The sequence below is a fragment of the Syngnathus typhle genome, linkage group LG4 (genome assembly GCF_033458585.1).
Source record: "Syngnathus typhle isolate RoL2023-S1 ecotype Sweden linkage group LG4, RoL_Styp_1.0, whole genome shotgun sequence".
NCBI classification, from domain to species: Eukaryota; Metazoa; Chordata; class Actinopteri; order Syngnathiformes; family Syngnathidae; genus Syngnathus; species Syngnathus typhle.
Window position 1 is genome coordinate 1,706,963 of NC_083741.1, and position 13,866 is coordinate 1,720,828.

Consider the following 13,866-nt stretch of genomic DNA (forward strand, 5'->3'; position numbering starts at 1 on the left):
AGGGACAGCGCTATATCAACGTCGCCAGCGCAGACCCGAGTGTCCGTCTGTCACGTGACATTGCTTCGCTCTCCGGTCCACGACAAACTGACGTCCATGAAGAATCGAAGACATCGCAGAACAGCTTGTTCTTCCCAGCCTGATTGCCGATCCAGCGCCAGCTCCAGCTACTCCAACCCCCGTCCGCAATAAAGTCTCTATCGCTACGCACTTGGCTGTACTGTCCAATCCTTTACAGTACAGACGGACCAACGCTATGCAGCCAGTGAACGATGAGACGGCATTCGGCCGACTGGGCCGAGCCAAGACCGCCATTAGCAGCCTATCCGCCGACATCCGGAATCTGATTGAGGTGGGCCAACGGCAACAGCAGCAGGAAATGGCCCAAGCCCTCCAGAGTTTGTCGGTGGCTGTGCCCCCGGCTGTCACGGCACCCCCGCCCCGCCCGTCAACCGAGGCCAGGAGGCTCGTGGACGTTCCGGAGCCCCGCCTCGGCAATGTCGAAAAATTCAGCGGAGATCCCAAACACGTGAGGGCGTTCGTGACTAACTGCCGTATAATGTTTGGTCTCCAGCCTGTCACGTTTGCATCGGAGGCTGCCAAAGTCGGGTTCGCCCTAACCCACCTCACGGACAAGGCACGGCTGTGGGGGCTGGCTGAATACGAGAGGGGGGCCCCGGCTTGTGACGCGTTCGACGCATTCGCGGAGGAATTGCTCTGCGTGTTCGACCTGGGCTCGGCCGCCGAAGACGCCGCCGAGGAACTGGCGACGCTGCGTCAAGGTAGCCGATCGGTCGCAGATTACGCCCTCAAGTTCCAGACACTGGCCGGCAGCAGCGGGTGGAACGAGCCGGCGCTCGTCAGCACATTCCTCAACGGTCTCGCGGAGTACATGAAGGACGAGCTAGTTTCCCGCGATCGGCCGCGGACCCTGAAGGACGCGATGAACTTGGCGGTCCGAGTAGACCGGCGGATCCGGACACGGCAGCGCGATCGGGAGCGGAGGTCCCTGCGAAACCCGCCAACCGCACCACCCGCCGAGCCCATGGATCTGGGAGGTGGGTCATCGAGTGACGAGGTGCCCGTAAGAAGGCCGGAGCTCACGCGGCGTCGGGGGATGCGCGTGAGCTCGACCAGCACAGGGTCTCCCAGCTCCAGTACGCTCACGTTGCAAGCACGTGTCCGGCTCGCGGCGGGGGACCAGAACGTGGCTGCCCTGGTGGATTCCGGGGCAGAGGGTAACCTCATGGACAGTTGCCTGGCACGCCAGTGGGGGAACAACTTCCTGCCTCTGAGCCCGCCCATTCCCGCACGTGCCATCGATGGCCGTCTGATCGGCGAGGTGGCTTTCGTTACAGAGCCAGTCAAAGTACTCCTCTCTGGCAATCACCACGAGACCATCCAGTTTTTTCTTCTTCCCCTCCCAGGACAGCAGCTCATCCTGGGGCACCCTTGGCTGCGGCAGCAAAACCCGGTACTGGACTGGGAGGTGGGGGTGGTTCGGCAGTGGAGCGAACGCTGCCATCAGACGTGCCTGAGGGCGGCCACCAGCCCACTCGTTGGAGCCCCGCCCAGGTACAGCCCCGACATCTCTACCGTACCGGCGGTTTATCACGAACTCAAAGTTTTTAGTAAGGCCAGGGCCACCTCCCTTCCTCCCCACCGGTCTTACAATTGCACCATTGACCTGCTGCCCGGCACCTTCCCCCCCAATGGACGCGTCTACTCCCTGTCCGCTCCTGAGCGCCGGGCCATGGAGGAATACATCCGGAGTCCCTGGCGGCCGGCATCATACGGCCGTCCTCATCACCTGCGGGAGCGGGGTTCTTCTTCGTGGAGAAGAAGGAGGGCACGCTCCGCCCGTGCATCAAATACCGGGGAATCAACGAGATAACCGTTACTAACCGATACCCTCTGCCTCTTCTGTCTTCCGCCTTCGAGTGTCTTCAGGGTGCCACCGTCTTCACTAAGCTGGATCTTCGCAACGCCTCCCTTCTGATCCGCATCCGGGAGGGAGACGAGTGGAAGACGGCTTTCAACACCCCGAGCGGCCACTACGAGTACTTCGTGGTTCCGTTTGGGCTCACCAATGCCCCAGCGGTTTTCCAGTCCTTAATAAACGACGTGCTACGAGACATGCTGGACAAGCTTGTGTTCGTTGATCTGGACGACATCCTCATCTTCTCCCGCTCGCTCCCTGAACACATCAAGCATGTTCGGAGGGTGCTACGCCGTCTCCTGGAAAATTCGCTCTACGTGAAGGCAGAGAAGTGCGAGTTCCCCGCCTCCTCTGTCAAGTTCCTCGGCTACGTGGTGCGCGAGGGATCCGTCGAGATGGACCCAAGGAAAGTGCAAGCGGTCACATCATGGCCTGTTCCCGAGAAACGCAAGCGGCTGCAACAATTGTTGGGGTTCGCGAACTTCTATCGCCGTTTCAACCGTGGGTACAGCCGAGGGTGGCCGCTCCCCTCACCGCCCTCACCAGCTCCGCCTCCCCGTACAAATGGACGGAACAGGCAGAACAGGCATTTCAGGAGCTCAAGAGGAGGTTCACGTCCGCTCCCATCCTCCGGGTCCCCGATCCTGACCGGCAGTTTGTGGTTGAGGTGGACGCCTCGAACGGGGGTGTTGGGGCGGTGCTGTCCCAACGCAGATGCCAGGACGATCGCCTCCACCCATGCGCTTTATTTTCTTGCCGCTTGTCGGCCTCGGAGCGGAACTATGACATGGCAACCGGGAGCTCCTCGCCGTCAAGTTGGCCTTGGAGGAGTGGCGGCATTGGCTGGAGGGCGCCGCCACGCCGTTCATCGTCTGGGCCGACCACCGCAACCTGGAGTACCTGAGATCGGCCAAGAGGCTGAACGCGAGGCAAGCACGGTGGGCTCTGTTCTTTGACCGGTTTGAGTTCTCTCTCTCCTACAAGCCGGATTCCCGCAACGCGAAGGCGGATGCCCTGTCGCGTTCGTTTCCTTGCGTGGAGGAGGGACGGGGTCCGCCTCCCACTATTCTCCCGAGCTCGGTTCGGGTGGCGGCGCTGTCATGGGAGATTGAACGCCAAGTGGAAGCCGCATCACGCGATCAACCCGGCCCCAGCAACTGCCCGGAAGGTCGCCTGTTTGTCCCTGGGGCCTGCGCTCGTCCGTGCTGCAATGGGCACACGACTCCTGCCTGGCCTGTTATCTCGGAGCTGCGCGCACGAGGTACATGGTGGCACAGCGTTTTTCGTGGCCCACCTGGCCAGTGGACACCAGCGATTACGTCAGAGCCTGCTCAATATGTAACCGCTGTAAGACCTCTACTCGTCCTCCGGCCGGGCTGCTCCAACCCTTGCCGGTTCCCCGGCGTCCCTGGTTTCACCTGTCTATCGACTTTGTCACGGGCCTGCCCCCCTCGGAGGGGAACACGGTGGTCCTCACGGTGGTGGACCGGTTCAGCAAGATGACGCACTTCATTCCTCTGCCTAAGCTTCCGTCCGCGAAGCAGACTGCGTCCATCATGGTGCGGGAGGTGTTTCGTCACCACGGCCTCCCACTGGACATCGTGTCGGACCGTGGCCCGCAGTTCGCTTCCACCTTCTGGGCGGAGTTCTGCCGACTCCTCGGCGCTACGGCCAGCCTCTCGTCGGGGTTTCACCCTCAGTCCAATGGTCAAGCGGAGCGTCTGAACCAGGAGCTGGGCAGGTCCCTCTGATGCATGGCCGCCGGGGACCAGCGTGGGTGGGTCCAACAGCTTCCTTGGGTGGAGTACGCCCACAATTCCCTCCCCAGCTCGGCTACGGGACTGTCGCCCTTCCACTGCGTCTTCGGGTACCAGCCACCCTTGTTCGACCACCAGGAACGTGACACGACGTGCCCGTCGGCCCAGGCTTGTGTCCGCCGTTGTCGTCGTGCCTGGGCGAGGGCCCGGACAGCTCTTCTCCGCTCTGTTGCAGGCTACGCCCGCCAGACGAACAAGCGCCGCTCGCCGGCTCCGGAGTTCAGTGTGGGCCAGCGGGTGTGGCTCTCGACGCAGGATTTTCCGCCGCGAACGGGATCCCGCAAGCTGGCGCCGCGCTTTGTTGGACTGTTTCCCATCCAGAAGGTCATCAGCCCGTCCGCCGTCCGTCTCCTCCTTCCTGAGTCCATGAAGGTACACCCCACGTTCCACGTTCCACGTGTCCCGTGTGCGGCCCTTCTTTGAGAGCGCATTGGCGCCGGCGCCCGTGCCGCCGCTGCCGCCCCAGCTCGTCGAGGGGGGCCCGGCTTACGCCGTCCGCTCCCTGCTCCGATCGCAGCGGCGCGATCGTGGCTTCCAATACCTGGTGGATTAGGAGGGCTATGACGACGCCCACCGCTCCTGGGTCCCGAGCCGCTGGATCCTCGACCGTTCATTCATCACGGAGTTCCATCGCTGTCACCCGGACCAACCGGGCCCCCGGCGCGGGCGGCCGAGGACGGTCGAGGGGCCCAGGGGTAAGGGCCCGAGACGGCCTTGTTCGCCGGTGCCGGAGTCTTCTGCCCCCGCGTCCGTCGATCCTGCGTCCGACGAGGAATCGGATGTTTCGACGGAGTACTAACCCCCTGCCTGGTCGTCCAGGGGGTTGCCTTCCTCTGCCTTCTGGTCTTTTTTGTGTTTTAGTGCTCTGGGGACGTCCCTTGTGGGGGGGGGTTCTGTCACGTACCGGCGCCACCTGTGACAGGACCACACCTCCCTATCAGCGGAATCGCCGCCACCTGCCACAGGCTCAGGGACAGCGCTATATCAACGCCGCCAGCGCAGACCCGAGTGTCCGTCAGTCGCGTGACATTGTTTCGCTCTCCGGTCCACGACAAACTGACGTCCATGAAGAATTGAAGACATCGCAGAACAGCTTGTTCTTCCCAGCCTGATCGCCGATCCAGCGCCAGCTCTAGCTACTCCCACCTTACTACTCCGCAATAAAGTCTCTATCGCTACGCACTTGGCTGTACTGTCCAATCCCTTACAGTTTTAGCCAATCAGATTTTTTTTATGTACTACTGTATAATTGTACTGTAACCTAATCTTTTTAGATCAATATGTCATAAGACATTTTTTACTTGCCCGTGAAGTGCAACGCTGAGACGATTGGAGGTGGTAACAGCAGAGCTAACAAATCCTTTACTTCAGGGGTCCCCAAACTTTTTCCTGTGAGGGCCACATAACCTTTCCCTTCTCTGATGGCGGGCCGGTGGCAGTTTGTAACAGAAAAAGTGTGACGATCGTAGGGGAGCTTAAAAAAATTATTGTTTTCCAGAAAGCCACACATAACCAAATAACGGTTATTTAATAACCCTTTCCAGGTTCTTTACAGAAAAAAAGTCAGGAAACAAATAATAACACTATTAATGAAATAAATAATAACTAAACCCTCTCTGAGTTCTTCACAGAAAAAACAGGAAATAAATAACTAAATAACTCTCTCTGGGTTCTTCATAGAAAAAAAAACATGGAACATTAACTTTCTGTTGTGCCATGCACAATCTTAACAGATAAAAGTTCAGCTCAGTTGTCAGAGCAGAACCTCTCTGACACATATGAACAGTCTCTTAAAGTTCTTGTGTTCCTTCCTTATAATCCTTTTGTAGGTTCCAGTAGGCTTGTAGACACTGCTGTCTTTTTTGTTAAAGTTTGATAGTGCGTCATAGTCTGGAGTAAAATTTGTTGTGGCAATTCTTAGGCGAGATCCGAGGTGTTGGTCCGTTTACCTCGATCTGTGACGGGTAGATGTTGACGTTCATGTGGCTGAACGTCACGTCGCGTACGTCGAGCCAAATTGGCTCTTTTAAACGCTCGGCACTGTGTTCACCCTGCTTTACTTGGGCGACATTTTAACGGAAGGATTCCAGGGGAAGGTTTGTGGGTGGCTTTAGCGCAAAACTGCATCTGAAAGCTCAGCGCGCAAATTACAAGAATGCTGTCGTCACAGCCCACGCTCTAAATTCGGGACTGATACAAATAGAGCGCGAGTGCGCCATGTCCGTACACGCACTTGTGAGTGTGCACCGAGCTTTCTGACACGGCTTCCGGTAGTAAATGCGCAGGCGAGCGCTTCCCCATCTACTGGGGAAACGCAGTCATTGCAGGCAAAATGAGCAAAAAAAAAAAAAAAAGTTTAATAATACAATTTATTCAGGGTTGGCGGGCCAGATTAAACGGTCCCGCGGGCCGTATCCGGCCCGCGGGCCGTAGTTTGGTGACCCCTGCTTTACTTGAACAACACATTTCCAATCTGAAGGTGTTTTACCGTGTTACTACCAGGGCTGTGGACTCGGTCGGATTTTTGCTCCGAGTCCGAGTCCGGCCTCTTGACCATGAGTCCGAGTCTGAGTCCGAGTCCGGCTGTCCATTTTTTCTGTTAATTTATGTGACTGCTTAGTCTTTATTCAAGGCTAATTTAGATCAAAATCTAAATAATTACAACAGTTTTGTGATGGCTTTGTCTTTATTAAACATATAAACGAATACAATAAAGAGATACTTTCAAGTTATTACACCATTATAGCTCAGACATTTATCTAAACACAAATAATTAGTGACGACCCCTTATTTGGAAAGCAAAAAACCCATGTCGTACGGTGTCAGCACTATGTTGTTTTAAACAAAAACATGAAGACTCACGTTTGCGTCAGTCAATTTTAATTTTTATAAAGGATTATTCTCATTTGATGTCTTTAAATTCATCCGCGTTCTGCCATTGAAGCGGGGTGCACTCAAAGACCAGTCGTACAGACGGAACACTCATTCACTTCACCAAAACGCAACAATATAATTACGTGAGCTCTTTGCATGAACCTCGATGCAAAGAAACTCCTCTTTTTGGGTACAGGCTACAAGGAGTATATATTACAAAGGAGACTTTATACTTAATTGTGATCATCATTCATCCATCCATCCATTTTATTTTAATACTCAGGTATTTTCAAAGCAAATTAATATTGTTGCATTTATTAATTTGCTTTAACATGACAGCGCAATATAATTAAAAGCTGACACGATGGCAATGTCAAACCTGTTCGTTTAAGAAAAAGCCACACGTTTTGTGATCAAATATTTCATAACGAGAATGATTTGAGTGAATTGATTTTACAATTTTTATCCCCCCTCCCCACCATCTGTCACTTTGCTTGGGACAAAAGGAGCCTTCAGAACTGAAATTTCTTCTCAATTATTCATTCAAATCAATTCACTCAAATCATTCTCGTTGTGAAAGATTTGATCACAAAACGTTTCCGTCTGTACGACTGGTCTTTGAATGCACCCCGCTTCAATGGCAGAACGCGGATGAATTTAAAGACATCAAATGAGAATAATCCTTTATAAAAATTAAAATTGACTGACGCAAACGTGAGTTCTTCATGTTTTTATTGAAAACAACATAGTGCTGACGCCGTACGACGCCGTACGACATCGGTTTTTCGCTATAATTCTGTATAATTCGAGGTAGTCCACACTCACCCAAAATTAAGGTTTCATGGGAATATTATTGGCATAATTGTCTGGACCATATATGATAATTGTTTAATGGTAGTTATTGATAGATCTTGAAGATGTCAAGTTATAGGTGCATAAGACTATGTTGGTCGCATTCATGCATATAGCACGTTCATTGTAAGAGGGGAAGAGATGTTGTGTATTTTGGGCTAACTCAAATTCCGTAGTAGAAAAACCCCGGAAGTGGGATGGGCGCATTCTGTGTTGTTGTGGTACGCCCTGTGAACGCACTGTGAGTAAGGAATAAAGCAGTTATCATTCACGTCGTTGTCCGACGTATTCTTGCTATCTAAGAACCTGGAAAATAGTAAGGATATAACATATATCACGGGTCATTACGATGAGTTTGGTGGAGTTTTTACTGCTTCTTCCAACTCCTACCGCGCTGACTGTAACCTGACACTCTCTGGCTGCGGCGTCTTGCCTCTTTTTTTTATTGTCGGACTCGGTGGACTCGGTCAAAATCAGCACCGAGTCCGAGTCCGGCAAAAATGACCGAGTCCGACCGAGTCCGAGTCCCCGACTCCGAACCGAGTCCACAGCCCTGGTTACTACGCATGATGTTGCAAGAATTACACTAATGTGACCAGTCATTAATTTGAACAAAGTTAGGTTTAAATTACGCGTTCATTCAGCATTCAGTTCGTATGCTGCACACACTCTGGCGCATGAGCGCACGTGACGACTCTTTCTTTTTCTGTGGTTCGGCACGTCTGGTTAAGCGGACAAGGTTTGCAAAAATGGTTCTTGTGATCTAAAAATACATTTTTGAGCTCAAATTATCCTTTCTTTACTGCTTCTAATAGAGATCTTTCCAGGGTAGATATTTTATATTAAAAATGAACATCTCAATATTACGGTCCAGTTTGTTGTTAATCTCTGTATTACAAATGTGCAATTATGTTCAAACCTCGAAGTGAATTCAATGAGCAAACAAAAACAAAGCAAAGAAAAACATTTTCATCCATTGAGGAACAGTATTACATTACAGCAAATCAATATTTCAGTCAATATTATACGACCGTTATTCTCTGTATTACAATGTGAATGATGCATATTCAGAAAACTCAAATATATCATTCCTGTAATTTGTTGGGGTTCAGTGTAGTTTGTTCAGTTGGAGTTGCCATAGCGTGATGTCATCAACAGTCAATCTGAAGTAGATCTGGTACCTACACCGGGGTTGGGGTATGCGTCCTGATTTTTGTAAGCAATATTATACTGTGTCTATCATGATATATATTGTTACTGAATTATCACCAAGTCTTAAGTATTCCTTTTGAGCAGTGGTCACCAAACTACGGCCCGCGGGCCGGATACAGCCCACGGGACCGTTTAATCCGGCCCGCCAACCCTGAACAAATTGTATTATTAAACTTTTTTTTGTGGTCATTTTGCCTGCAATGACTGCGTTTCCCCAGTAGATGGGCAACCACTCGCCTGCGCATTTACTACCGGAAGCCGTGTCAGAAAGCTCGGTGCACACTCACAAGTGCGTGTACGTACTCAGTAGTACGGACAGGGCGCACTCGCGCTCTATTTGTATCAGTCCCGAATTTAGAGTGTGGGCTGTGACGTGAGCATTTATGTAATTCGTAATTTGTGAAAATTTTCACATATAAGTTGCTCCTGAGTATAAGTCGCCCCCCCCCACCCAAAGTATGAAAAAAAAACGCGACTTATAGTTCGAAAAATACGGTATGTGTCTTAATCAGAAGTGGGATTCAGTGCAGCTCTCTTGCTTGTGGTTGAGTGATTTACACTGTTCATACCGCTATGGCATAAACAGTATTGATTTTTATTGTGATTGATGATGATTACTAATAATAATATTATAGTGATTAATTGCCTTGTCAACTGCAATCTGTGGGAAGCAAGTTTACTTGTCACAAAATGCTGTAATCGGCACTCTTTTGACTTCATTTAAAGGTAAGCCATTTAAATATGAACAATTTGCTTATGCTATTCCTTTATAGTGAACAGATATTTGGTACCAACAACTAAACCAAGCTACAGTTTGAAGGCCAGGTTTTTGTGATACAAAAAAAGAGATACATTTAAAACATTCAAAACTTTTTTCAACCATTCTGAGGACCTAACCTGTACATCTCACTGGGGAAAAACTGGATGCAAAAATAGTGAAAAAAGATTATAAAAAAAAAAAAAAAACTTATGCCTTTATGTAGTTTAGCCACTCACCCACAGCTGGTTTCTAGTAGACTCTCCCCAACCTGCAGAGAGGCCATGCCAAAGTCTGCTATCCTAATGTTGTTCTTCTCATCTAATAACAAATTCTCAGGCTTCAAGTCTCGGTGGCTAGGCGAGAGGGCACAAACGACAAAAAAAAAAAAAGGGTTACAACTCAAACACAATAAAATATTGGTCTTGATATACCCTGTTCACTTTGATACAGACAGAGCTTTAGCACTGGTTGCAGCTCAGCTCAGCGGTGCTTCTCAACTGTACCATGAGACACTCATCTTCATATTGTTGCCAAGTTGCAACCCATTTGATAGAAGTTAAGAACAATAAAGCTTGGTGTTTAAAATAGCCTCTGGATATATGTATATGTATGTGCAGTATATTAAACTTTAAAACAAATTAGTTTGTTCAATTAATGAATGAGTTAAAGATTAGCTTGTAACACGAGCATATATGAGTAACATTTCTTGACACTGACCCAAAATTGTTGCTGAATTCACATTATATGACTGAGTACCGTTCTGAAAAATGTGAATATGGTGTTTTATTGCTTCTGGAGATTGCAATGTACTGTAAGGACTTGGACTACCAGATTCAGGTTAGTGCTAGAACAATACTCCTCAAGTTCTTCACCCTTGTCATTGACATCGAAAAAAGAACCTCATAGAGCAAGGGTGTCAAACACATTTGTGTTGCGGGCCACATTGTAGTCATAGTTTCTTTTTGAAGGCCATTTTGACTGTCAATGCCTTATATTACTACCGTAATTTTCGGACTATAAGTTGCGGTTGTTTTCATAGTTTTGGGCGGGGGGCGACTTATATGTGTTTTTTTTCAAAACGTTTCAAAAATGTTCCCCAAAAAAAAAGTGAAACCGCGATAAACGAACCGCGATGTAACAAGGGTTAGGGTTACTGTAATTTGAATCTCAAATGACGTCAGCAGCGCGACGCGGAGTGGCGTGGCGGTTGTTTACATAAAGGACAAAGATTGATTATGGGATGACGAAGATGACGAAGGGCCCCACGTACTACCAGCAACATTAGCGGCCTTGTTTCTAAGTGACACGCCGGACGAAGAGTTTGAAGGATTTAAGGATTTGGACTGACACAGAAGGTTTGAAAAACTATTATGGCTTTTACCCACGCCTGGTCCTACTCAACGGAGCTCTCTTTCACTTCCGTGGATTAAAGTCGGGGGCCGGCGCTCGCCCGGGTGGCTGTCCAGGGACGGTGGATGGGGCTCGGACAATGCTTTTATGCACGCCCGGTCCTACTCTACCGAGCTGTCTTTCACCTCCGTGGATGGAAGTCGAGGGCCGGGGCTCGGCCGGGTGGCTGTCCGGGGACGGTGGATGGGGCTCGGTCATGGCTTTTACGCACGCCCGGTCCTATTCTATGGAGCTCTCTTCCACTTCCGTGGCTGGAAGTCCACGCTGCCACACGCCTGGAAGTTGTTTTGGTAAATAAAGAGCCGTTTACCAAACCCACATCTTTCTTTGTACTTTGTTAACGCTACAATATAGTGTAGTAGATCTGTGGAATAACGACGAGGCTGACGTCAGGGCGCACGCGCGGCATTGTTGACGAAGGACAAGGAATTTGATCGATGGATTTAATGATTTTAGAGTGCACAGATGGTTTGAAAATACTATTGCTTATATAATAGTTATTTGATATCTAACTTATATATCGTTATATGGGTCTGTGGAATATTTTGAAGTGCAAGCGCCGTCAGCTGTGCGCACCCATTGTTGACAAAGGACGATCGATGGATTTAATGATTTGGAGTGACACAGATGGTTTGATAACATTATTGCTTATATAATAGTTACCGTTTTTTTCCGTGTATAGTGCGCAAAATTTTACTAATTTATTGTCCTAAAATCCGGGGTGCGCATTATACATGGGTACAAAAAAAAAAAAAAAAAAAATTTTTTTTTTTTTAATTTTTTTTTTTTTTTTTTTTTAAGTCCCAATGATCGTCACACACGCAGGGAGGCAATGGGTCCCATTTTTATAGTCTTTGGTATGGTCTTAACTAGGCTGGATGTAATTTTTTTTGTTGGCGTTGATTTCTCCGACTGCCCGTAAACGCACCACCGCGCTTCGTGCGCGCACGGGACAGCAAACGAGCAGGTGATCGAGCAAGCGTCTGATACGAGAGCATTGCGGTCGCATGGAGCGTGTTTGAAGTGAACAGCAGAGAAGAAAGGCAAAGTGTTGTGAAATAAAATGCACAGAACGGATGCGCAAGACACGTCAGCTATATAAAGAGCGAGAGTTGTTTTCTTCCTATTAGTTTCAATTCACAGTTTAATTAGCAGTTTCAATCAGCAAATAACAAAATGCGTATTACAGGTAATATTTTATTTCACAACACTTTGCCTTGTTCCTTTGGTCTCTGCTGTTCATCCTAAAACACAAAGGCGCTCTTTAAGCAATGCGACAGTGAGCGCCCGGCGCGCTGCGGTTGCGCGACCGCACCAAATTAAGCTCCCTGCGCAGTGCGCACTGAGGTCCACTTAAATTTTAGAAAGTACATCAGGACTTTAAAAATATCTTCTAAATTTCAGCGACGGCTCTGTCACAATAATCGACCAGCCCGGTGCAGTTGGGCGGTCGGCGGCGCGCTACGGTTGAGCGTTCTCTCGCGCGCTCTCTCTCTCGCTCTCTCTCGCTCTCGCACACACGCAAACCGGATATCATACGGAGGCCGCCATTACAGATGCGCAGAACGGATGAGCAAGACACGTCAGCTATATAAAGAGCGAGAGTTCAGTTCTCTACCTAAATCCGTTTTACAGGTAATATTTTATTTCACAACACTTTGCCTTGTTCCTTTCTTCTCTGCTGTTCACTTCAAACACGCTCCATGCGCACGGAGCGCGGTGGTGCGTTTATGGGCAGTCGGAGAAATCAACGCCAACAAAAAAAATTACATCCAGCCTAGTTAAGACTATACCAAAGACTATAAAAATGGGACCCATTGCCTCCCTGCGTGTGTGACGATCATTGGGACTTAAAAAAAAAAAAAAAAAAAAAAAATTTTTTTTTTTAAAAAAATTCATAAAAATTGGGTGCGTATTATACATGGGTACAAGCTTTTTTCCAGCATCAGCATGCCATTTTTAGGGGTGCGTACTATACATGGGGGCGCACTATACACGGAAAAAAACGGTATTTGATATATAATTTATATATTGTTAAATGGGCCTGTGGAATATTTTGAAGTGCAAACGTCGTCAGCGGAGCGCACACATTGTTGACAAAGGACGATCGATGGATTTAATGAATTGGAGTGACACAGATGGTTTTATTAACGTGTTATTTATGTAATAGTTTTTTGAATAACTCTGAATGTTACGTCAGGGCCGTTCTCAGCTCTTCGTTTGTGTCTATGTCACGTTAGCATACCTATTGTTTAGCCTGTTGTTGCTCGTTCATGACTGTTCTTGGTGTTGGATTTTGTCGAATAAATTGCCGCCCAAAATGCGACTTATACTCCGGAGCGACTTATATATGTTTTTTTTTCACATTTTTGGGCATTTTATGGCTGATGCGACTTGTACTCCGGAGCGACTTATAGTCCGAAAATTACGGTACATACAGTATAGGCTACACAACAAACTGATGAAGAAATAGTTTTGAAATCCGAGACAAGTAAAAACTTCAAATATTTTAAAAAGATGAATATACTAATAATTTCAAGCATTTTTTTGAAGTGAAGACAATTTGTAATTTCGGCATTGACACATGAAGTTGTACTTTTAGCGGGCCACATAAAATGATGTGGCGGGCTGTTTCGAACCCTCGGGCCTTGAGTTTGACACCAATGCCATAGAGTATGATTTGCATTTGCATCAATACGATTGATTATAGCTGGTCTTTTCTCCATAAGAGACCAGCTCCCACTGAATGGTTCTCCATCTGCCATACAGGACTGTCTCAGAAAATTAGAATACTGTGATAAAGTTCTTTATTTTCTGTGATGTAATTAAAAAAACAAAAATGTCATAAATTCTGGACTCATTACAAATCAACTGAAATATTGCTAGCCTTTTATTATTTTAATATTGCTGATTATGGCTTACAGCTTAAGAAAACTAAAAAATCCTATCTCTGGGACCCTCCGTCACGGATGTAGACGCACATCCCACCTCCTCGCGACTTT

The 13,866-nt window shown here is 48.5% G+C and overlaps 1 protein-coding gene across 1 annotated transcript in view; it reads right to left on the bottom strand.

The window, feature by feature from the left end:
* Positions 1-13,866, bottom strand: part of LOC133153086 (serine/threonine-protein kinase BRSK2-like) — a 180,370-nt gene that overhangs the window by 62,657 nt on the left and 103,847 nt on the right. Inside the window, exon 5 of the mRNA XM_061277139.1 lies at positions 9,691-9,807. Coding sequence (XP_061133123.1) covers positions 9,691-9,807 — 117 coding nt within the window. The remainder of the gene's footprint in view (positions 1-9,690; positions 9,808-13,866) is intronic.